Source organism: Lepidothrix coronata, unplaced genomic scaffold (assembly GCF_001604755.1).
Source record: "Lepidothrix coronata isolate B3197 unplaced genomic scaffold, Lepidothrix_coronata-1.0 Scaffold98, whole genome shotgun sequence".
Taxonomy (NCBI): Eukaryota; Metazoa; Chordata; class Aves; order Passeriformes; family Pipridae; genus Lepidothrix; species Lepidothrix coronata.
In genome coordinates, this window is record NW_016690278.1 from 399,806 (window position 1) to 424,895 (window position 25,090).

The 25,090-nt window shown below is 46.7% G+C and overlaps 1 protein-coding gene across 2 annotated transcripts; it reads left to right on the forward strand.

Annotated features, from left to right (window-relative positions):
• Window positions 1-196: 196 nt before the first annotated feature.
• On the forward strand, window positions 197-24,768 carry MFSD7 (major facilitator superfamily domain containing 7). Of its 2 annotated transcripts, XM_017822546.1 has the most exons (10): window positions 197-335; window positions 8,835-8,993; window positions 9,872-10,091; window positions 15,889-15,965; window positions 16,068-16,205; window positions 16,752-16,868; window positions 18,422-18,574; window positions 20,408-20,565; window positions 21,640-21,752; window positions 22,821-24,768. In XM_017822546.1, exons 1-10 carry the CDS (start codon window positions 207-209, stop codon window positions 22,973-22,975), a joined length of 1,419 nt encoding a protein of 472 aa, XP_017678035.1. In that variant the 5' UTR covers window positions 197-206; the 3' UTR covers window positions 22,976-24,768. The 2 variants fall into 2 exon arrangements, with proteins under 2 accessions (XP_017678035.1, XP_017678036.1); XM_017822547.1 differs by lacking the exon at window positions 18,422-18,574.
• The last annotated feature ends 322 nt before the right edge of the window (window positions 24,769-25,090 follow it).

Consider the following 25,090-nt stretch of genomic DNA (forward strand, 5'->3'; position numbering starts at 1 on the left):
TGCTGGGCTGTGCTGTGCCATGCTGGGCTGTGCTGTGCCGTCCTGGGCTGTGCTGTGCCGTCCTGGGCTGTGCTGTGCCGGGCCGTGCTGGGCTGGGCGTTGGGGCGGCCGGGGCCGTCCCAGGGAGGCCGGCGAGGGCGGCGGGGCGGGGCTGGACGCGGCAGTGCCAAGCCGAGCCGAGCCGAGCCGAGCCGAGCCGAGCCGCGATGGAGGGAGGCGAGGCGGCGAGCCTGCTGGGGGAGCGCAGCCTGGGGAGGGTGGCCGAGTTCAAGACGTACCGGCGGCGGTGGTTCCTGCTGGCCGCCGTGTGCCTGCTGAACTGCTCCAACGCCATGGTGAGTGCGGCGGCAGCGGCACCGCCCCCGCCGGGACCCGCTTCCCCCGCGCCGGGACCCGCTCCCGCGGCGAGGGTGGAGTCCCTGCGGGCGGCCGGGGCGGGAGGGCGGAGAGCGCTCCTCCGGAGGGGGAGCGGGTGGTGGGGTAGGGGCGGCCGCCGGAGCCCCGGCGCGCCCGAGCGGAGGCGCAGCGCAGGCAGCGCGCACGGCCCTGCCTCCCGCCCGCCTGTGCGGGGGCTCCGCAGGGCAGCTCTGGCTTCTGCTGATGCTGCGGAGGGAGGACGGGCTGATATGGCTTTCTGGAGCCCAAACCACCTCCTGTTTCTTCCTAGAAGCAGCCAGGCAATCCTCAGGGCTCTGCCCCAGTGCCCTGTCTCAGATCCACCCCCTCATCCTCGGAGCACCGGGACTCGGTTGTACGTGCACAGCTCAGAGAAGCCTCAGCCTGGCCGTACCGTAGGGACCGAATAAGTGGCTTTTCCCTTTGATCTTTGTTTCCCTGGTTGCGACCTCGGCCTGCACGCTTCCCTTTCTGACCGGTGGGATCCGGGGCACGGAGGGGTGGTGACAGGGGAAGGGCAGGATGGGGCGGGAGGATGTGTGTGATCTCCAAGAGCATAGCAGGAAGTACCGCAGCGTCAAGTCAGACTGGGATGAGGCAAGTTGTGTCCTGGAGCACAGCAAAAGTTGTTGCCGAGTCCACTTCGTAGGCCGTGGGGAGGCAGAGAAAGTATTCAGCGTCTGTGAGCGTCACATGTTTCAAGCCTAAGAATAGCAGAGCAGTGTTGAAATGCCGTGGGAGAGGAGCACGAGTTAGCTCGGCCTCATTGCTGGCCTAGGACAGCAGATTTATCTGGTCACAAAAAGGAGCAACTAGGTTTCCTTTCAGGGTCTGTTGCACAAACAGAACACTACAGGAGTGATTCTTCACTAAACAGAGGATTATGTGAACTTACTGCCTACTCTTACTTTCTTATTCTGAAAGACCAGGAAAAAATGGGATGCTTGATCCCATGCCACCTGTTGAACAGATTAAAATTAAGTTCAGTAATTACTGAGATAAACTCGTAAACTTAGCAAGGCTTACTACACAAGATAGAAGCCCAGATCTTTGCTCATCAAGTCACTGAGGACATTGTTGATAATTATCAGATTGATATAGAATTATTCATGTGCTTGAGGATTACCACGCTGTGAATGCAGACTGTCTGGCAGACAAGATCAGGCACTGTAACCTGCAAACATTTAAATGCTGGAAGGACGATTAGGTATTCCATGATGCAAGAGCACGGGAGTAGAGAAATGGAAAATCATAGTGAGAATTTGGCCCTATATGAGAAAAAAAGAAAATGCACCTTCTCAATAGAAAATCAGTGCATCCTTTAAGAGTGTACAAAAAAATGCCCTACAGAAAAGCTCGACTGCTTGCTTGTGGTTACATTGGTACAGTGGAAGAACATTATGTGGCAAAAAAATCCCCCCCCCTGCTAAAAGTGGACAGTGACAGCATGGGGTGGAAGAAGCTGTACAAAGCCTTTTCAGGATGTCTTGTCAGATTCTGACTTTGTTGAAACCTTAACAGTGAAACAAACTGGAGGGTTACTTAAAATGGTCCTTTCAGTGCATGTGCAAGTGTAACTGTGTCTTGAGTCATGTTGCTGAAAACTTTGTAGCCCTGAGAGATTGACCTGTTGTCTGTTTCCTTGTTCTCTCGACAACTTCCTGACTATTTGCAGTATTATTTTTCCACAGTATGAAATTAGACTGGAACTTTATCCCTTCAAAACTGGGTGCCTAATCCTGAAGTGGAAATACTGTTTCTAAGCCATTGCAAAGGTCTGGAATGGCAAGTATGCTGATGTATAAAGTTGTAACCAAACATTTACCCATGCTAAAGTTTCTCTGAAATGTTCCTGATAAAAATCACATTAAAATAGAGGGAGTGGTTGAAAGTCCATGAAATCAAAGTGTTTGTTTGCTGTTTAAAAGTTCCAGATGAAAAGATTAATTTACCAGTTCTGTGGTGTGAAAATTTGCCATGCAAGTTAAGATGTGTCCTCGATTCCTGTGCAAATGTTGCATGCAGCACTTTGTTCTCTGTAGTCCTGTGTCAGGCTATCTATGAATGCATATGATAAGAACATATGAGTTTTGAATTGTCTGACTTGGACCTCGTTTTCTGGACCAAGCTTCCAGGATGATGCCTTGTATTCCCCACTCTTGCACATATACAGGCAGTTTTCTATTAGTGGCCTTTAGTGTCACTAAAAGTGACAGTCAGGAGACAGTCCTGAGAGGGGGTCTCTGTCAGTGTCAGGAAGACAAGGTAGAAGCAACTTAACTGCAGGAAGGGACACTTGGTCATGCAGGAAGGGCAGGCTGAGAAAGGAGTATTTCTTAGTTCAGTCTGGTTTGGGGTATGATTGAGCAAAACCAGGACAGACCGTCTGGTGATGAAAAGGGCACTCTTTCCTATATCCCCCTGCTCTACATCACTGTGTGTAATTCCTTCATTAACCAGAGCACAGTGGGATTAATATTACAATAGAGGCCCTTATGATAAATGATAAATAGCCCCTTACTTGTACCTCTATTACCTGAGGTTGAAAGCCTTTGTCTCTCCTTGCTGTACAAGGCAGGTACTGCCTTAGCAGGGTTTGTTTCTCATTTCCTAAATATGGCTATTCTGTGAATTCCTTGCTGACAATGTAGTGTAAGAAACAAACCCCCACCGTATCTTAAGAAGGCCATAAACACCATAGACATCAGCATAATTCATTGCTACCTGAAGTCCTGGGCAGAGAAGATGTTCTAGCCACAGCTAAGCTTAGATGATTTATCCCCAGCTGTCTCTTGCAGCTGGTGAGGTGTGACATAACTCTGCCTGAGGTTTCTCCCCGGGTTTGTTTTGCCAAACTGATGCAGTGTTTTAAGCGTGGGTTTTTTCATCCAAAGACTTAATGTTTAAGAGTATTCATGGTGTGCTCACAGCTGCCATAGTGGTAAACTGCTGAAGCAAATGACTCATTCCTTCTTGCCTCCTTCCTGTGAAGCCAAGCAGGTTGGAAATTTATGTTTCAGGGGAGGAACTTTTTCTTATTTTCTCACACTGGGGGACACAGAAAAATACAGAAGAATGAAACCAGGTGTGTTTACTGTCCTTTTCTGTGCTTGTCAGCTGGAGCAAGCTGGGGAGGAGCAGCGGTTTGGAGCTGGCTCATGCTCGGCCAAGTGGTTCCTGACTCACCAGCTGGAGGACTTACACCACCTCTAAGTGTACTTGGGAGGGAAGGAGAGCTACATAAGTGGAGACTGGCATGCTCCAGGGCAGGGTGCACACGCTCCTCACCCGCACCAGTCTGTTCCAGCAGTGCCCCTGTAGATACGCATGCACACACAGCTGCTGCCGCCTGGCAGCCTCTGTCCTGACTTCCCAGGCTCCTGTGTCAGCACAGGTGCCTTCATTTGAGGCCAGGGGCTGTTTGCTTCCAGGCTACGTGGCCTTTTTAACCTTGAAGATGAGGACTGTGATGTAAGGGCTTCACAGCCTGGTCTCAGAGGGTGAGGGGGCAGCCTCCGTGCCACAGATTGCCCTGTAATCAGTGTCCAGGTGCATGAAAGAAAGCATGCTGGGACTGGGAGAACTGCTGTAGGTAAAGCTGGGGACTGTGGGCTGCCTTGGTATTCATGGAGGGAAACTAGGTCCTGTGGGTGAAATAGTTCCTGGAGAGTCTGTATGGGTGTGGAAACAGTGAGAGCAATATGGTGGAAGAACTGAACCAGGAGAAGATGGAGGTGGAAGGGGAATGAAAGCAGGAGGAAAATGAGAGGGTTTGGGCTGATTCTGGGAGGAAAAGGGCTGAAACCATATTTGAGAATCAGTTAAGGGTTTAAGAGGGTATCAGAAAATGTAACAGAAAACCAGGAATGGAATCAGGATGAGAAAAGCTGTAACTTGTTCTTGGTTACAGGAATGCCCATGAAGGCTTGCAATTGTCATAGAATCATAAAATTGTTTTGGCTGTAAGGGGCCTTAAAGATTATCTTTAGGTTCCAACCTCCCTGCCATGGGCAGGGACTTTCTACTAGACCAGATTACTCAGAACCCCATCCAAGCCTGGTCTTGAACAACTCCAGAGTCCAGAACCTTGCCAGGCAACCTCTGCCAGTGCCTCACCAACCTTACTGTAAATTTCCTAATCTCTGATCTAAATCTACCCTTATTCAGTTTAGGGCCATTCCCCTTTGTTCTACTACTACATGCCTTGTGAAAGTTCCTCTCCATCTTTCTTGTCAGCCCCCTTTAAAGGACATTAAGCCTCAGTTAATGGAGAAGGGACCATGCAGTCCCTGGAGGTGCTGGAGGATTAAATGCAAAAGCTAGAAGAAGAAGCTTAAAGCAAAGGGAGGGAGAGCTGAAAGTGGAGCCAGGACCTCTTCAATATCCATACCAATCAACTGGTTTGACTGTCAGTGCCCTTGCTTTCCCTGGTTGTCCTACATTGTTAAAGAAAGTGTGGAGGGCCCCTCCTGTAATTAGGGATGTAAGTAGGCTCTAGGTGGAAAATGTTTCTGTCCCTTTCTTCTGGTGATGGGGCATGGCTCCCCAGTCAGCCAGCTGTGTGCCAATGGGAGCTGCATCTGTACTCCCTTGCAAGGCAGAACAGGCTTGCAGGTCTTCAGAGGACCTTCTGTCCACTTCCTCAGCTGCTGTGCCTGCTGTGCAGAGCACAAGTTTTTATAGCAAAGAATGTGTGCTGAGGTAGGACTCCAGCCCACACTAGCATGCACTGAAGCTTTTGCTGTCCCTAAACCCAGAAATCACAGTGAGATGAATCTGATTCTAAGGCTTGAACTCAGGAGAGGAGTGTGGGAACTTCAATTTGTGTATTTGGAGAAGAGATGGTGTGTGCTATTGCAGCAGCTATTCCAACATCCTGCTAGATGCATATCTGAAAGGAGGGAAAGGTCCATACGAAATGCTGAAGGAGTAAGTACTGTGGTCTACAACACGAGTGAACATGACCAATGACATTGGACTATACTACAAGAGAAGCTTCATTTGAGAACAACTAATGCAAAATCTGTGAGGTAATGCTGGGAAATGAGTTTTGCCAAGTATTAAGGGATTGGGCTCGCAGACTCATTGTAGCTGTTTGGTCTTCAAAGGAAAGAGTTCCTGTGCTTTAGTAGCTCTGCGTGGGCTTCTGTGTAAATCTCTTGACCTAACATGCCATGGCCCAAAATGTGAACTGCTGCTGACCTCCATCATCATCTGCTCCAACTTTTGCCAAGTTGGGAATTTTGTCGAAGTGTGATGAAAGGTTCTGGTTAATTGTAGCCCTGGCACGGCTCTGAAGGCATGTGAGCTGTAGTAGGTGAGTGAAAATTGCTTGTCACCATCGCAAACAGGAACTGACATTGTGACATCTGTTGAGCTGCCTCCAGAGAAGCACATGAGGACAGGGACGAAGCAGCACAGTGCATAACAGAGGCTCCTCTTGATGCCTTCTGCACCTCACACTGAGGCTCTAGTTCTGTGTGGCCTCTCAGACAATGGAGCTGAGCGTAGCTTGACCAGACCACAAGAGCGTATTTCCACAGAGGTATCTGTCTGTTTCTTTTTCACTTATCTGTCCCAGAAGCAACCAGATTTTGGGAGCTGACATCCTATGACCTCTCATGTTGTCTCTCCTCCTGCATCTGTCCCTGTGACCTGCAGTGGGTATCAAAGCTCACCTGAGCTTTGATATAGGCTATTCATTCAGGAGTTGGACTCAATGATCCTTGTGGGTCCCTTCCAGCTCAGAATATCTGTCATTCTGTGATTCTGTGGCTTTGGTGGGCCAAAGCTGAGTTAAGACAATGGCCCTTGGAGAGTGAAGGAGCGTGGAACCTCCCTCTGCCTGTATTATGCATCTTTAGATGTTACAGGACTTTGACCTCGCCAAGAAAGAACTGTATCTTCTTTACCTGTTCTGCATGAGTGGACTCGAATCAGAGGAATCTCTGTGTAAGTACCAGCCTTGGCAGTGCAGAGTTTCAGAAAAACATGCAAGATAAGGGCTCCAGCTCCTAGCAGAAGAGCTTACTAACTACTGTGGATGAAATTATCACAGCTGGAAAAACCAAAAGCAGGAGGTGGCATACTCACTCACTATTTCCCTGTGCTGGACAAAACTCCACAGTGCCATCTCTTTGTTGCAGGGGCATTTGGTGGCCTCTTTGACTACAGTAACACCTTGAGCTCCATTGCCTAGTTCTGAATTTCTCTGTTACAGAGCAACACATGGTAAACAACGAAACATACTTTTTCTCTCCAGACCCTTGAAGAAACCCACTTCCTATTTTGTGGAACAAGCTCGGGCCTCAGGCTTGGACAGGTGGCAACTTTCCAGCTTCTGTGCTCTCACACACTTATGCTAGAACTGGAGTTCTTGTTCAGGATAGGAGTACAGCGCAGCCCATGTGCTTGGTTTTCAGCACGGAATGGTTTTACTCGGTCTAATGGAAATGCGTCAGAATACTTAATCCTGGCTTGCGTAGACACATACACTGTACACAAAATGCTGTGCTCTGGCTTGTGCCATGACTCTCCTAATGATGTCATGCATGGGTGAGCATCTTGTGTAGAGGAACAGGAGGGATGCAAATTTACCTGAAGCTGGCTTACAAAATGTATCATCTCTTTAATTACGCTGTTTCCTGGTACAGTGTTTCATCACCACCACCCCCATCTGGAAGGCAGTGAGGATCTGAGAACTGCTATTGCTGGAAATACGCAGCTGGGATTTGTTTAGCAGCAGTTTAGCATCCCATAATCAAACTAATGCTCATGCCTTAGTGATGCTAGTAGCATCTAAACAGTTACATTAGCATTAAACATTTAAATTCCTATCCCAGTCTGATGAAAGTCTGGGAAGTGATCTGGAATACCCTCCATGTTGTCTAAGAGTACAATTTCCTTCAGCACCCAGCATCTTCATCCACCTGGCTGAAGAAGCTGAGCAAATACCAAATCCATCCTCTGCCAGACCTTTGACTGATGTCACGTGTGTGTCTGAGCCCAGTGTGGTGATGTGAACTTTGAGTTGAATGCAGGAGACAGTAGTATGTCAGCTCCTTCCAGAGAAGACTGATGCGAGGCATCCTTGCAAGAACACTGATAATGCATTCAAAACTTCTCTTTTACTACCATTTACTCATTGCATCCCTACTGGGAGAAAAGCCTAGCTAAACAATGATTTGCACATGGCTGTTCTCACACAGTGACACTAGGAAGAAAAGAAGTCCATCTCCCCTTCTGCTCCTGTCTAATGTGGTAGTTTTTATGGTCCCTAGTGTGTAAGAAGACTATTAGAACACTGGAAATAACAAGTAGAGTGTAGGGACACACCTTCCTCTGAGGTTACCTGAGCCCTTTTTCAGTTACACATTAATGCTGCAGATGATCCTGTCTGCAGGATGCAGACTGGGAAGAGGAAGCTTGTGATGGCAGGGAGGAGTACCTGGAAAGCAACAGTGGCTGGAGTTCTTCTGTAGAAAGCTATAGCTGAAGTTTTTATTCACTTTTCTGCAAACTTTATTATCTTCAGTATTCAGCAGCAGCAAGATCATCTTCTAACACCGTAGTAGCTTAACATCCACATTATTGAACTTGTTCTCAGGTTAGGCCAATCTTTTTGAAAAGCACCAGGAGGCGTCTTTGCAAAAAATCTACAGAAACATCCTTAAATTTGGGTTTAAATTTCTTTCTTGTGTGCATGATCTCAGGACCTGATTTTAGAATCAAATCTTGTCATTCTTATAATAAACCAGAAGCAGACAGGAACTGTGAAACCAGTGCCTAAAACAAGGTTTAGGGAGATATTTTCAGATATGGCATTGGAAGAAAAATACGGATAGTTATTAAAGTACTACTTTTGTGTGTACCTTCTATCTTACATGTCCTGATACATCAAATAATGCAAATTTCTAGACTCTTTTTTACCAATTGAGTATATAGAGGAAAGCATGGAACAATGTGTCTCTCTTGGCTGACACATAACAAAGTTGTTCTTGCAAGATGTCCAGGAGTTACCAGTGGAACTGTAAATAGCAGTCTGAGTTTAAGAGGCTCTTAGTTGCAGAGAGAAGGCAGCAGCCTCTATTTTGTTTACGCTAGTATAGAAGCATTGCTTGTGTTTTACATCAGGTAAGTGCATGCATCGGGGCCATCATGTTCAACATAGCGACAGAAAAAGGTACTGGCCTCTACTTTTGGCAGCCTCCAGCGTCAGGTCCAGGGGATTGGGGATGAGGCAGTGAAATGGATGGGGTGCTCTGGGCCGAGTAAGTAACTGCAGACACTGGAGGTTTGAATTTTTATTACCAACCTTAAAGTCCTAATTTCAAGGAGAGACTAAGATAGTGAGCCTCCTCGCAACTCAGTTTGAGGAGATGCTGAATTTCTGTTCTGGAGGTTTTTGTGCTTACGCATGTTTGGTCTCTACTCTGCAGCTGTGGCTGACGTTCGCTCCTGTGGCTGATAAGACAGCTGCCTACTTCCACATTTCCCTGGAGACAGTCAACTGGCTCTCAATAGTGTACCTCCTCATCTCCATCCCGTTTGGTCTGGTGGCAACGTGGGTTCTCGACAGTGTGGGGCTCCGGTGTGCTGTGAGTTGAAGTGTTCTGTTTCCCCGAGGAGGTTTCACCTAGAGACAGCAGATGCAGAAAGCACTAACATGCATGCTTTAGGTGGGAGCCTTGCCAAATGCTGCAGAGGATGAGCATGTTGAAAGCTGTTTCAGTAACAGCTGTCACATCACCTCTGAGGTGAAGAACAGTGGGAAAAGTCAGAATAAGGTTGCACCCCTACTTTCCTTTAGTTTTTGTTATCTTAGCCAAATGACAGGGATAGATGCTGTGAGCTGAGTCTGTGAAGACAGAGCTGTAATTGGGTAGGATTTGCTGTGGAAAAGTATTAGCATAGCTATTTCATTTGCAGGATGAGTTTAAGGAGCAGCAGGACAGGATGCAAGCAAGAGACCCCTGTCAGCTCAGAGCTTGGTCTCTGCTAAGCCAGCTTGGGATCTCTACACAGTCTTCCCAAAACTGTGTTGTGGAATGTGGCACTGAAATACTAGCATGCTAGTGGTATAGAAGAGCATTTGCAGGATCCATATGCTGGATGATTCATTGCCATGATCTTTGGATTGTCACAGCAAAATATGGGTGATGCACAAACTTGCCAATAGGGTGTAATTAGTGAACTTTATTTCTCATCCATTCCACGCCAGTGTCTGCTCCCTTGCATGAGCTACACTGTGTGTAGTTCTCATGCAGGGCCAAGACAACTACTTTGCTCCCTAAGGAGACAAGTTGGATGAGGAGCATCTTGCAGTGGTCCAATGGGGTGGGGATGATCTGCAGGCATGTATTAATAACACCCAGTGTCTTCTGTGGTGCATATGAGACTCTGCTCATGCTAATCTATTTTATTAAGTTCTACCCTTCACACTTCAGCACACAAGCCCTGTTTCTGCTTGCTGCAGGTGATCCTGAGTGCATGGCTGAACATGATGGGTAGTATCACCCGGATGTTCAGCGTCCTGAAGTTCCTGAGCTTGGGTTCCCGGAGTTACTGGTACCTGTTTATTGGGCAATGCCTCTGTGCACTGGCACAGCCTCTTATCATCTTTTCACCAACAAAGCTGGCAGCACTGTGGTTCCCAGACCACCAGAGAGCGACAGCAAATATGATTGCATCAATGGGTAAGTGATAACTTCGAAGCAGTATTGCTGTATCCCAGAACTTGCTAGCATTTTTTTGCTTTTTAGAGGCAGCAGGCAGAGGAAATGTTCTGTAGTGCAGCCATTTGCCCTTGCAAATGCAGCTCCACCCAAGAGTCTTGTAGCCACGTGCAACAAAACACAGGAGCAAGAAGTGGGTCTAAGCCACATCTAGGTGCTATGTTCAGAGCAAGCCACCCAGGCTTCTAACCTTCTTCCTCTCTGCCATGAAGAGATTATCATCTTTGCCTAAATATCATAGAAGTTAGGGACAGCCCTTAATGTTACTAAGTACGAAGTCTTCAGTGGCATTAATTTTGCAGCTTCTTAGGAAGGTGTCCAAATTGCATGTAGTGCAAATGGTCACAGTTGCCAAATTCTGTAACTGGATAGAGGTGGGACTGCTGTGGCAGTGATGTCCACCAGTTCGTCCAGTAGCAAGACTGAGCATGTATTCCTAATTGGTGTGTATGTATACACAGATAAAATACCCTCAACTGGCCACACAAACATGTTGGAGATGCTAAATGGTGGGACTACCCACACAGAAACCACACCTGCCTTGCTAAGTGCCTGGAAGGTGGGAAACTGGAGGAGAGGCACCAGATAAGCTTGCTCTAATCTCGTTCCTCTCTTGGCTCCTTTGGGCCCAGATAGAGACAGGATACTACACTTGACAGACCTGTTTCCTCCCTTCATGTGGCTTTTTACCCAGCAGCCAAAGAAATCTCTTCCTCTTTTCTCCAAGGACCTGAGGAATGCTTCAGAAACTGGGCTGGCTTGCTGGCTCCAGCTGGGAAATCTCACAGTACCTACTTGTGTGTTGGAGCCCCTTATGTCCTTCTGTCAAAACAGCCAACAGCTGCTTTCCCTCCCTGTTGTGTTGGAGTTGTGCAGAAGGGATAGGAATGGGCAAAAGGGCAGTACAGAAGCACCTCTGTCCAGCTTTCTGCAAGCCTAGAGCATGGGCTCTCTTGTTTACCAAGAATGGATTTATGGTGTCGGAACAAATAAAATCTTTTTGCGCTGCCTTTCCTAGAATAGGGTGGACTTGATGACTCACCTTGTTTCCCAGTGCTGAGACAGACCTTCATCTTCCCTGCTGGAGAAGGAGCTCTTTTGTCAGTGTGGCACCATACAATACCACCAAGGACCACTGGGCACTGAAATAAAGTTCATAGCCCTAAAGGACCCCAGACTGCAGACAACTTGCCCTTTTTAAGTAAGAGAGCAGACAGAGCAGCCAAAGAGCATTTCTTTCACATAGCTCCTTAGTCTTTTCAGGACCAAACGCATCTAACTATGGTAAGAATAAAACTGAAGAGCAAGAAACCGTAGATTCCTAAAACCTGAAGCTGTTCAGTCTCTGCCACGTTGGGACATCAGAGTGTGGATGGAATGGGCTGTGATTGTTGTCTGCAGCAACACCTGCAGATTGCTGCACAGAGGGCTTCTATTTATAATGCCTGATTACACCCATAATGTCTGCTGTACAAAATCAGGATTTTATTTCAAGAAAATTTAAATATTGCCTAGAATGAGGATCTACCAGGGCCCCAGTCATTTATTCCAGTGGTTAATTACATCACTGGCAAATGTCAGCCTGTTACTTCTCATCTCGATGCTCCTTATCTCCCAGCTATTCAGTCTTGTTGCACCTGTTTGTCAGGTAGTTATGGACAGAATCACTTCTTCTCTCTTTTGTCTAGGAAAAAGTAACTTTACAGCCGCATTTCCCTTTGCTTCTTCCCATTTGTCTCCATGTCTTCCTGTTGCTCACTTGAGCTTTATCTCTCATCTTGCTCCAAATTATCAATACCCATTTCCTGTGTAATTGCCAGAGCAGCACTCAGCACTCCAGTATGTTTGGTATCAGTGCTGCACACAGAAACTGACCCTACAGCCTCTTGCTATTAGTGGGTAGTCTTCCCCAGGCTTTTATGACACACATGGACCTTGCACCCAGGATCCTGCTGAGCAGCTGAAATCACTATGACTCAGCTGTCAGAGTGATTAATGACTCAGCTCTGGAGTGTTTACTGTATTCTGGTCCTACCCATCACTTCTAGAAACTTACTCACAGAGAAGTGCCAGATCTCCTGTGAACACCATGAGAAATTCTCCTGTGTCAAAAGTAGACAGTCTTGTCTGATTCCACTGAAGTGACCCCTGCTTCATCCATAGGATTCTTCATTTACTGTGGTCTGCACCCTGAGGAGTTTCAGTGCATCATAATCACTGACCACAAAACACATAGCTCCATTGCAGAGTACTGCAACCTAATCCACCAGGACTCTTGGACCATAATGTACAGTTGATTAGCTGCAGTGATCTCCTTTCCATTCATAGAAGGTTTAGGCTCATAAAATTTCTCTTCCCAGGAAAAGAAGGCAGCTGAAACCTTGTAATTACTCAAGTAGTCTTAGTGTTTTAAATTAAAATTAAAATTAATTTAAAATTTAAATTAAAATTTAGCCCAGTGCTCACATTTCCAACCCTCAGCCATACCTTCTGGAACTGCTTCAACATGTCTATAGTTCATGAAAACAGCTGACTAGTTTGCAGGCTACAACCTGCAAATGTTCTCAACAATGCCCAGTTGCATTTTACCCCAACAGAGAAGATTTAATCCATCTCCTTGGAAACTGTTGTTTAATTGAGTCCATGTACTTAGAAGCAGGTAACATTTCACCAGCATCATAAGCTAGTACTTTCTCAAGTACAGGGCAGAAAGACTACAGCTATAGCACTATTAATGACACCTCAGCAGAACCGTGGAACAGATAAGGTTGGAAGGCACCTCTTGGGATCATCTCGTCCAATGCCCTGCTCAGTCAGGCCTGGCTAGACCAGGTTGCCCAGGTTTATCTCTATTCAGGGTTTTGACTGTCTGCAAGGATGAAGGTATTGCAGCTTATCTGAGCATCTTGTTTCAGTGCTAAACCACTATCACAGTAAAGAAGTTTATGTTTGGGTAGAAATTCCTGTGTTATGCTTTGTGTGAGAAAAGTCCGGTTCCATCTTTGTAATTGCTGATCAAGGTTCTTTTCTCCAGACTAAACAGTCCCAGCTGTCTCAGCCTCCTTAGGTATGAGAGATGTTCCACTCATGTCTTTGGTCCTTGTCTGGATTTGCTCCATTAATTGGTGTCTTGTATCGAGGAACCCAGCACTGGACTCAGCCCTCTCTATATTTCTCACCAGGTCTTAGTAGAGGGTAAAGATCTTTCTGCTACTGGAAATACTCTTCCTAATGCAGCCCAGCATGCTCTTGGACACCTTTCTTCAAGGGTGCATTGCTGGCTTGTGGTCAGTTTGCAATCCATCTGGACCCCGTGTCCTTCTCTGCAAAACTGCTTTCCAGTAGCTTCTCCAGGCTGGTCAGTCCTAGCTCTCTTAATGTCTCCTCCCATGACAGAAGCTCCAGTCCTTTAATCATATTTTCTGTTTTCTGGACCAGTAAGTTCCTGTCTCCCTCACACTGGGGGCCTCAGAACTGGACACAATAATCCAGATGTGGACTCACAAGTGCTGAGTAGAGGGAAGGGAGCACCTCCCACTGACAACACCCTGCCTAGTGCAGACCCCGGGCTGCTGGTGGCCTCTTTATTAGGAGGTTGTGTTGCTGCCTCATGGTCAAGTTGATGTCCACCCGTCCCTCTGGTCCTTCTCTGCAGAGCTGCTTTCCTGTTGGTGAGCCTCAAGGGGCACTGGTGGATGAGGGAGGGGGTGTCATTATTCTTCCCCAGGTGCAGCACATTACATTTCCTCTAGCAGAGCTTCACAAGATTCCCCTTTACCCATTTCTTCAGTCTGTTGCAGTGCCTCTGAATGGCAGCATGGCCACCTCTTCCATCAGCCACTCCTCCCAGGTTCACATCATCTGCAGACTGGCTGTGGGTGCAGTCTGTCCTATCATCCAGGTTAAACTGCATTGGCCCCAGTATCAGCCCCTGGGGTGCATCACTAGTGACCGGCATCCAGCTGGTCTTCCTGTCAGTGAAGACAATCCTCTGGGCCTGGCCATTCAGTTGGCTTTCAGTTCATCTCACTGTCCCCTAGTCTAGTCAGTTTTTTTGCAAGATTGTTATGGGGACAGTGTCAGCTGCCCTTTACTCATCCATCCATCCAGTCATTTCACTGTATAAAAGCTACTAGATTAGTTAGGCATTTTTCCTTTTCACTTTATTGTCCTTCCTGTGCCTGGAAATGGTGGAGAGCATTAGTTGTTTCATGACCTTCCCAGGGATCAAAGTGAAACTGAAAGGCCTGGAAAGTTCTCTGGATTCTCCTTCTTGTCCTTCTTGAAGATGGGTGTGACGTATGCTTTCTTCCAGTCTTCAGGAGCCTCTTGGAATTACCATGGCCTTTTAAAGGTAATCAAGAATGGCCTTGCAATGCAAACAATCTGCTCCTTCAGTACTGATGCATCCCATCAGTCTCATGGATTTGTGATGTCTGGGCTATACAATGTTCTCTAACCTAGTCCTCCTCCATTGAGGGTAAATCTTCATTACTCCTGACTTTACCTCTGGTCTTGGGGCTGAAGACCAGTCTTACCAACAACAAATGAAGTGAAGAAGGCATTGAATACCTTGGCATTTTCTGTGTGCTTTGTCACCAAGTCTCCCACCCCATCCAGCAACAGCACCACATTTTCCCTAACTTTATTTTTGCTGCTAAAGTACTTGCAGATGCCCTCGTTGCCCTTCACCAGACTCAGTTCCAAGCTGGCTTTGGCTTTCCTAACCCCATCCCTCCACACTAGTAGAAAATCAACTCTACTTTGACTACTTGCAGAATGTTGCCTTAAAGTTCAAAAATCGTCTCCTGCAATTTTAGGTGTTTCCAAGCTAAGTCCCAGGAGTCCTGCTTCACATGCTGCTCAACTCCAGCCCCATAACAATGCAACACCCTCTCGCAGTACAGTGTCCGAGATTCTCTGCTGCCATGTGATTTTTGTAGTTGATAGCAAAGATCAACTTGTTAAGCCTGTTTGGGCTTTATGGAGGAAGTATAAAGGCTTGAAAAGTGTCAGGAATGACCTAGTGTCACTTTAGAGAGCTGTCATTTGGCTTATCTGCTGTTCATGCCCTTTTGACAAAGGAAACTAATGGCATCCTAGTGACTTTTAAAAAGAGCATTGCCAGCAGGTTGAGGAGGTCCCCTGTCCACATCTGATTCCTTCAATGTTAGAAGGGCATGGACATATTAGTGTAAGTGCAGTTAAGAGCCACTAAGACAGTTAAGGGAATGGAGCATCTGATGCCAGCTGAGGCTGAGCAAGCTGCCACTGCTCACCCTCCAGAAGCCTCAGGGTATTCTTACACACAATAGTGTATTCCCCCTAATGACATGGGGGAACAAAGAATGGAAAACATCTCTGTTTGTAACTCCTGCCATATAACACCAGGACAGATGAAACGGATTCGTCCACCTTAATTTTGTCCCTTTAGCTTGACATTTACTGAGGCAGGCTTCTGAGGGTGAGTACATCATAATTCACAGATGAAAAACAGTCTAGAGGGGTTAGGAGTTGTAGGGAAATGGTTTTATAGGATGGACTTCATGGGGATGAGAGAACAGATGTGGCAACAGTAAGACCAAACAGTCAGCTTCTCCAAATGTTCCCTTACTAGTTTCTCCCTGTATATGCCTTGTTCTGTCCTTATTACTCTGCTGCACACAGCAGCTCTGGTGCTGGCAGGCAATAGGGGCAGACACATAATTCTGACTACCTGCATGAAAAAAAAAAATATCTCTCTTTTATTTCCTTCCAGCCAATCCCTTAGGCATTCTTATAGCAAACTTGTTGTCACCTGCACTAGTTCCTGAAGGAAAGCACATTCCACTGATGGTAAATGAAATCTGCTTTTATTAGTTTTAGCTGGGCTAATTTGAGTCTGGGGGCAGTGGACCTGGAAAGACTGGTAACTTGTCTTGTCCTTTTGTTGTGTAGCTGGGTGTTTATGCTGTCCCAGCAGTAACTGCCTGTGCCCTGGCAACACTGGGAATTCACGAGAAGGTTCCTCCCACGCCTCCTTCAGCCAGTGCCGCTAACTCCAACTCACAGCCATTCTTCACGGGGCTCAAAATGGTAAGTGCTATAGCACAGAGAGTGCCATGTGGAGTGAGGGATTCAGCCCTGCCAGACAGGAATATGCTGGGGAATTCGCTTACAAAGCAGACTCAGAACGCCACTTCCCCAAACCTGCATGGAAAGCCCCCTAAAGGAGATCAGGATCCCTTCCTTCCTCTGGGAGTGGAGGCTTCTCACAGCAAAGCTGCAAGAGATGCTATCTGAGCATTCAGCTGTGGGCTGGCTGTCATTCAGATACCTCAAACAGGCACACCAGGGCTCACTCAAGAGGACCACACAACTTGAGCCCTCTGAACAGATGCTGTAAGGGGTAGGACAGCACATGGCAACACGAAGGAAGAATTTGGGCACTGAAGAGATCTTTCCTCCCTACATGGTCCCCATTTTAACTTGTCCTCTCACTGAACTGACAGGACAGAGCCCTACTTTGTCAGTAATCACAGGGTTGCCCTGTCAGCATTTTCACCTGCTCACCCTCAAGTCTACTGTCACAGCCAGGCCCTTTTCCCCCCTCCACGTATTTACATTAACTTCTTTTTTTAGCTCCTGAGAAACAAGCCATACATCATCCTGGCAGTGTGCTTTGGAGGAGGAATTGGGATGTTCACCTGCTTTTCAGCCCTGCTAGAACAGATCCTTTGTGAAAAGGGGTATTCAAATGTGAGTCTTCCTCCTTTTCTCCCCATTGTCCAAATCATCTATGATACAATCAAATTGATTTTCCCTGATAAGGAATTCAGAGCAAAATGAAGACAATTGAATATGCTGCAGTCTCATATCTTATTTGTTCATATTATCTAATATAGATTAAGCAGTACATTAATCCAGAGCACAGCCAACCTCTTAGCATAATGGATAACCTGCATTTTCATTACTGCCCATGACCAGGCTCCCATTTGCAAGTGAAAATTTTTTTTAGGAAAAAAGAATATTGCAATTTTCCTAAGCCCCTCCAGAGCATTGATGTCTGTGCAGCCTTCTGTCACCTATCCCAGAGCAGAATGGAGCCCAGGCAGGCCCTAAAGTGAAGCTGAAGGCAAGCAGGTTTTCCTCTTTGCACAGACTTACACAAAGCCAGGGCAGCAGAGGAAGTACCAGGTAGTATGACAGCTGTTTCCCCATCCTTGCTATGACACTGCCCAGGTGCTGCTTTTATGGTTCAACACAGTGTGTGCACAGCTGGCTCCTCCTGATCTCTCCCTGTAATAGCAAGAGGATGTTCCAGTTCATGTATTTCCCCTCAGCAGGCTGCACTTCAGTCCTGCTGCTTGTATTGCCATGGAGGTCCTCTTAAAACACCTCTCCAGATGTTATGTATGCACATTTACATGTCTGGTCTCTGTCCACCGCTTCTTCAGCTCCCAGGTCTAATATCTGGCTCAGGGCTCCATAGCCAGGTCGTGTTTGCAAACACCATTGGCTTTTCACTGGAAACCTTTTAAACTTTTCAGCCTTGCTTTCTGTCCCTCATGGTGGTTTTGTCTGTGTGACTGGCTTGTCCCACCCCTTTAGCCCACAGAAACCATTCCATGTACCCTTTCCTTCCAGTCTGCCCCTGAGGCTCCCAAAAATGTTTACCCAAATTTGTTAAAAGCTGCTCTGCTTTCGGCATTGCTGTCTGTATTTGAATTCTTATGGAGCTGAAGAAGTAGTGCAAACAAAGGGTAATCACTGCAGGCAACAGAGCATGTACCCTATCCTGGCTACTGCTCACTGCCTCTCTAATTAGGCTTTGACACAGCCAGGTGATGTGTCCCATCTAACACGTGTTGGGTGTGCCAGTGCAGGTCCCTGGTAAGAAAAGGGCCAGGAGGATGATTACAAACAGCAGCAGGTCCCAAGGCAGCTGGACCTGTTAGCACCAGTGTGGACAAAGCACCTGATTGCCCCTGAAAGAGCCCAGTGGCTCCAGGCTGGAATTTTTAATGCCAGGAACTGCTGTTGCTCTGCACCCAGCCTCCCTTGACAAGTGTGCAGAGACTGGTCATCCCTTGGGAGTGCTGCCACCTTGCTGTCCCCACACACTGATAGAAGCACCTGGCCCCTGTTACTTGCTACTCAGAACCCTGTGAATGCCTCAACTACTGCAGCAGGCAAGGACGCTTTTCCTACCTCAGTAAGTGATCCCCTGGCATTTGGCAAATGGGTCAGCAACATTAAAATCTCTTTTCTAACTGCTCTAGTTTCTCATTACTTGTTCTTCTGCCCTCCAGAATTTTGCTGGCCTGAATGGTGCCCTGTTCACAGTGTGTGGTTTGTTGGGTGCTTTCCTACTGGGCATTTATGTTGACCGGACAAGGAAGTTCATAGAGTCTACCAAGATTTGTTTCTGTCTGAGTGCACTTGCCAGCATTGTGTTTGCAGTGGTGAGTTCTCCCTTGCATTACACCGTATCCGTGGGCTTATTTCTGTTGCCATCTGATAAATCATCAGCTTAAACCAAGGTCATTTGATGTCATAGTATTTGTTAAGCCATGTGTTACGCTTTGGAATTATCTCTCTGGGCTAGGAATGTTTTAAAGAAAAACCTTTTACTGAGAATTTCACAGTCACTGTGGAGCCCGAAAGAGACTGATTCAGGATACAAATAAATTGGCATAGTTTTACTTCCCTACACTGGATCACCATGTTTGCTTCCTGACTCCCAAGGCCATTTTTTCAGAAAGGAAATGGAACTGCTAAATATCCATCTTACAAAAATGAACAAGAATGCCCTGTTTTCCCAACGCCTGCCTTTAACAGGGGTGGGTGTCGGGAGTGTAACATTAGCAGAAAGGACCTAGTTACGTGCCTAGTTCTTCAGTAGTTCCTTCAGGAGGACACAAGACAAGAGAGGCAAAAAAGTAGAACACTTGGATTCAGCCAGGAGAGGAATGCAGAACCTGGAGACTTTATGCCCATGGGGCTAGAGTGCAAGTACTGCACTCAAGCATAACCATTGCCAGTGGGAGCCTTCATACAGCAGGAATCTGATCATGACACAGGGGACTCCCAGCACTGCAGAGGGCCCAGAATGGTGCAGCTTTCTGCTTTCCCTGCAGGCTTATGCTGTGCATTCCTCTTGTGATTTGAAAAAATCAAGACTTTCAGTACACTGTGATCCCACCTTCCCCTGCGCCAAGATCCCAGTGATGGTAGCTCCATTTGGAAGAGACAGACAAATGCAATGCCTTTGTCACTGTAGGCCAAGGTGCCTCAAGCAAGCCTTGCATTTCCCCCTTTAGTACTCTAGCATTTTTTTTGAGGATGATCTGTATACAAGTCAGACTGCCTGGACTCAGATAAAGCACTGAGTAGGAAGGAGGCAGTGTTAGGAGCAACAAGCAAACCTTTCCCTCCTCCCCTTCCTTTCTTCACCTTCATCCCATACAGATGAACTGTTAGTTCAAAGTATTAGAACAAAAATAACCCATTCAAATCCGCTTCAAACTCAGATTTCAAACAGAGTTTTTCTTGACTTTACCAGTTTAGCTGGGCCAGGCCTGCAGCTACGCCAGGACAGACACCTCGTGTTCCTCTGTGGGAATTTATTACATCAGTAAGGAAGGAGGTACCAGCAGTGTGGCTGCAAAGTACTTCATCTTTACCAGCATTGGCTGGACAAGGCCATACTCTTTCCTCCAGAGTTAGGGACAAGGCTGTTCTAGACATTAAACTAATCTCCACGTTTTGTAAATGTTTTGTGGTTTTTTTGTTTGCTTTTTGGTTTGTGGATTTTTGGGGTATTTTTGTTTATGTTAAAAGCCCAGTTTTACAAACATGAGTCTGACTAATTTTCCTTATCACTGAGCTGCAGCAATCCAGTGAATTCTCACATGTAACCCAATGCAAACAGCACCTCCGAAATGTTACTTTGCACTGGGAGGAAGGTGTGTGTTTCACTTGTGACTAGAGGTATACTGAACACATTCCTGGTAAGTTACTATATAGGATGTCAAGTTAAAGTAGTCCAACCACACCAGTGCTTTTCAGGTAATTCTGCTGAATCCTCCCTCCCCTTGCTTCAATTCAACAAATAACTCTCTGCTGTGTAGCCATTAGTTGACTCTAGAAACCCGGAGGTAAAAAATTGATTTCAGGAACAGATAGGGAAGGTAGTGGTGAGACAGTGAGGCCTTGGAGCTTCCTGCAGGTTATGGGTTCAGAGACTTTCTGTGCAACAGTGCTGACACTGAGACTATCGTGTCTTTTGCCTGCAGGCTTCTCGGTTCAGACATCAGGCCATCATGTTGGCCATCACCAGCTCACTCTTCGGTTTCTTCGGTTTTGCCATCTACCCCATTGCCATGGAGCTGGCTGTGGAGTGCTCCTACCCCGTGGGAGAGGGCACGTCTACAGGCCTGATTTTTGTTGCAAGGTAAGCAGGCAGCTTAAATCCAATTAACAGCTGAGCTTGTGTTCAAACACACACATACACACACACGGGGTGTGGGTGCAGGTAGAGAAGAGAGGATGGAAATCAGTGCTTGCCACCCTGCTGAACTTCTCTCTGGTGTCTGTGAACGTGACCATGGCAAGAGGGGAGCTGGCTGGCTGAGCGATAGAGCTGAAGAGCTGAATGTTTTACAGCAAGGAGGATTACGTGGAAGTGGTACAAGAAAAGCAAGAAGGAAGATGAAGGTCTCCCTCGCTTGACACAAAGCGTGTTTTAACCATATCCAGCATCTTTTGGAGCACGTGAGGGCTGTGTGCCTGAGAGACACACCCATTCCCATCACAGTACAGGCACTTGTCAGGTCTCAGTGCTCTGCTGAGAGAGATGGGGCTCATCAGTCCCAGGGCACCTGGTCACAACAGATGGGACAGTGACTGTCCTTCCTGTTATCAGTTTACCTGCCTAGGGTAGGGCTTGCTCTGGAATTCTGCAGGAATGACTTGCCGGAGCTCTAATCAGTGATACAAATAACCTGGTGCCACCTTTTGTGTCAAGTGGAGCTCCAGCAGCAAGAAACATCAGTGAGTGAGGGGCATTAGACACTGCCTTTGAAGGCTATTGTCTCTCACTGGTTGTGGACTTTGTTGCTGCTGCCAGCCCAGCTATGAGTAAGGAGGAGGCTGAAGTCATAGCATGACTTTTTTCCATCCTCAGTCCTGGAGTGAGAGGTGTTGCCAAGTCTCTTCCCAGTGAATAAGCCTCAGCTCTTTGAGACATGTAGTTCAACACCTGCTTGCCTTCAGAGGGAGTATATAGTGATTCTGCCACGCTGGCCCTGTGTCTGGAGATGTGCAGAAAGGCTGACCTGGACACCCTGTGAGCCAGGGCCAGTTAACCAAGTGCCTGGGCCAGTGGAATCCAGCAGTAGCTTTCTCTGCTAGAAGGAACCTGCTCCAGAAAGAAGCCTCACTCCCTTCTGACTGGGGAAGCTGGGATTGTCTGCAGCACCGATAAGTCAGGCAGGTGCCATAACTGCATGTTGGCTTCTCCCCACAGCCAGGTTGAAGGTGTGATTTTGATGATTCTGCTACAAGCCCTCACTGTCCGTGTTTCTGAGGATCCCTTCTCCACCTGTGCCCTTGACCAGGATGGAGCCTTGGACTGGACAAGTAAGTATGTCCTTGGGAAATGATGCTGGACATTCAGTTGCAACCTGTGCTGCTTTGCAGTGTGGGAGGCCAAGAATACAACTGCATTGACTGAAAGTGACCTCTTGCTTCTGCACAAACACCTGCCTGTGTTTTTAACATACTGGTACAGCTTTGTTCTGACTTACTCCAGATTTCCCTTCCTTTCCTAGCTGGTCAGAAAAAGAGACAGCAGCTGAGATGAGAGCACAAATGTGCTTTCATTGCAGGCTAAACCCTGGCCTTGATCTCTCAGCTGGTTCATATTTATGTAATATTGACCCCAAGTCCTGGGGACAATGTAAACAAAGGCTGATCATCATCTTTTAAATATATTCTGCTTGGCTGAGCAGAAACTCCCCAGAACAAGCTCCACTAGGTGTCAGAGATCAAGGCTTCATAACAGGCACCCATTCCTACTCATTTTGTGATCTGATACATGCAGGAACATCTGTGGAGAAAGGCATGGAGGTGTGTGTTTGAAACACTGCTGGAATGAGAACTACTTTCAGGCCTTGCTCCATAGTCTTTTAGATGTACTTTTTTTTTTCTTCAGAAAAGTTTCTTTCGACACGAATTTTTCTTAGATAAGAGTTAGTGAATTTTTTCTACACCTGCTTTCAGATGATATAACAAGAAGCACTACCTTTGAGGACCCGTTCTCTTATGAAACTCAAGTGTTTCGATTCAGTCTTTTTTGTAATGTTTTTCACCACACACACAAACGTGTACATTTACACAGAAACACGCACTCCCACAAACACACTGTGTGCACTGGTGTAAGGACTCTAACCTGTGGGGTCACGCAGGATTTGGAGTCCTAGAAACCTTCCACATTCCTCCTAAGTACTCCTCCTATGCCAGTGTTAGGCGAAGCAAGGTTTGCCTGTTACCAGAGTGGTATTGCCCCCTGTGGTCTGCACCCTGTGCTCAGGGGTAGCCCTTGGGGGGCAGTCAGACAGACTGTGCAATTTCTGGGAGCTGACCTCTAGGCTTCTGCACCCACGGGGAGTTGTGGATTCACTGCCTAAAAGTGTACCTTTCCTGCAGCTCCGGTGCTGGTGCTGGCTGGCCTCTGCAGTGCTATGGCTTGTTGCTACGTCATCTTCTTCCACACGGACTACAAGCGACTCCATGCTGAAACGATCGGTGGTGATTTGGTCAAGGCAGAAGATACAGCAACAGCAGATGTTCCTGAATCCTAAGCAGTCCAAAAAGGGGATGCTGAGGACCAAGGGCTCGGACCTGTGGGCATGGACCAATGCTCATCTGGCACACTGGGATATCTGGGTCCTGTTGCACAACAAGCAAGACTAGAGCAAAGGGCACCTTTGCTGTGCACCCCTCAATCTTGCATTTATTTGGGGATCTGGGCTGAAAGAAATGCTGTCCTGACAGAAAGGTCAAAGTGGGACTGGACAACTATGCATGTAACTGAAATTCTTTTCTGACTTGATTCAAGCTAAAGAAATGTTGCAGAGGAGGGGAGCATCATATTTCAGCCATTTTTTTGTTTTCATATACTTGGATCAAGGGTGAAGGTTTCGGAGGGATGGGAGCTGTGCCTACCACAAACCCAGTGGAAAACTTCTGTTTAAGGACTGTGGTTCTTGTGCAGCATAACAACTCTTCTACTCTGGGTTGGATCTGATCGTGTCTCTTAGCTAAAAGGCAGTAGGAGCCAGAGCATCCTTTCGTTTCAGCAGGGAAGTGAAAGTATGTGATCTGTAATACAAGTCTGTTACAATGAGCCACTTTGTCTTCTCCTACAGACAAGAGAAGAAAAGCCTTGCCTGCAGTGGTGCCTGTAAAAGAAAATACCAGCAAGCAGCAGGAGTTAAATATGGCAACATTCCTCACCCATCTGGTTCCCTGCCAGGTGCTGAGACATTCAGGTTAAGCTTGTTTCACTTGGGCTTCTGTTTCTCCTCCTCTCCTGCAATTTCAGTGGTTCAAGTTTTCCACAAGAAGACGAACCTACCTGCTGGTCTAATATTAGGGTAGTGTGATGCTGTCCTATGGAGGAAAACTGAGAGGGCAGCTCACTGTTAGGGCAATGACACAGCAGGGCCTGCTGTGGTGAAAACTGGCAGAAGAACTGGCAAAGGTGACCTCTTAGAGAGTGCAGGGATTTGTCATAAGTTTCTACAGGTATTAGGCGCTCTGGAGGGAAGACCAAGTGAGAAACAACATCAACAAACACCTTCCAGTTCTCTCTGCAACTGACAAGTGTTCATCAGTGTTATAAGAGATGGGGAGTAACACGAAAGATCCCATTTGGAGTTCAGTTACACTAGCAATTACTATGGGTAAAACTGGATTTTTCCTCTTACAGTACTTCCACTGCAGTCTGGTGTCCTGTTTTGGTGTTCAGGTCTACGTGTACAACCTGAGAAATTTTTTCCTTATAACATTTAAGTGGTAAAAAAATTTAGATAGTTGGGATTTCATAGTGCTTCATACCATGCGCCTTGCAAAGGAATATCAGTACTTGCTGATTAAGGGATCTTGATGCAAATTGGATCTGTGACTAGCTTTGTTCAGTCCAGCTAAAGGATGATCCCAATGCCAAGGATGCACTTTCCCTGAGAAGCACTGTACAAAGGAGGTGTCTCAGTGCCTGAATTCTCTTCCCCATTAGAAACTGGAAAGGTCTCCCTTTGTGAAGCACCCATCTGCAGTCTGCATCCTCCTAGGGAGCCTGCTCGTTCCTACAGCTCCAGCCTTGATCTCACCAGTAAGCACTGATGTTTTTCAAAAGGAGAAGGAAGGAATTCTGAAACCGAAGTGAAACAAAATTGTTTAAACCTCTCAGAGAAATGAGATTAGCTGTCTTTTGCAAAACTAGCTGCACTCCTGCAACTAACACGCCAAACACATTAACACCAAATTTACCTGCCACTTCTGAGTTCTACTGTACTGGGAAGCAAGAAGCACTTGGTACTTTATAATTTTATATATTTACAAATGTTTATGTTTTTTAATAAAGGGTGGTTTAAGAAAAGATTAACCTTTTCTCACTATATCAATCCCTAAAAAGTATGTTATAGATGCAAGGGTGCATCAGATCTGCTATGCAGCACAAGCTAAAAGCCTCTGTATCTGCCTGATGTGCAATAACTTGCGCTTAAACTGAGGATGTGTGAGGATCTTCAAAATGACAGTGTGAAATTAGCTCCATTTTGAATGATAGGTTAAGGGAGTAAAGAAATACTGCTAGAAAATGTCTCCAAAATCTATTGCCCTGGGCAGAGAGTCTTTGCACCAGCTAAGACACTTACCTTTATGGAAGCATATAAAAGAGATTTGAAAGGAGAGAT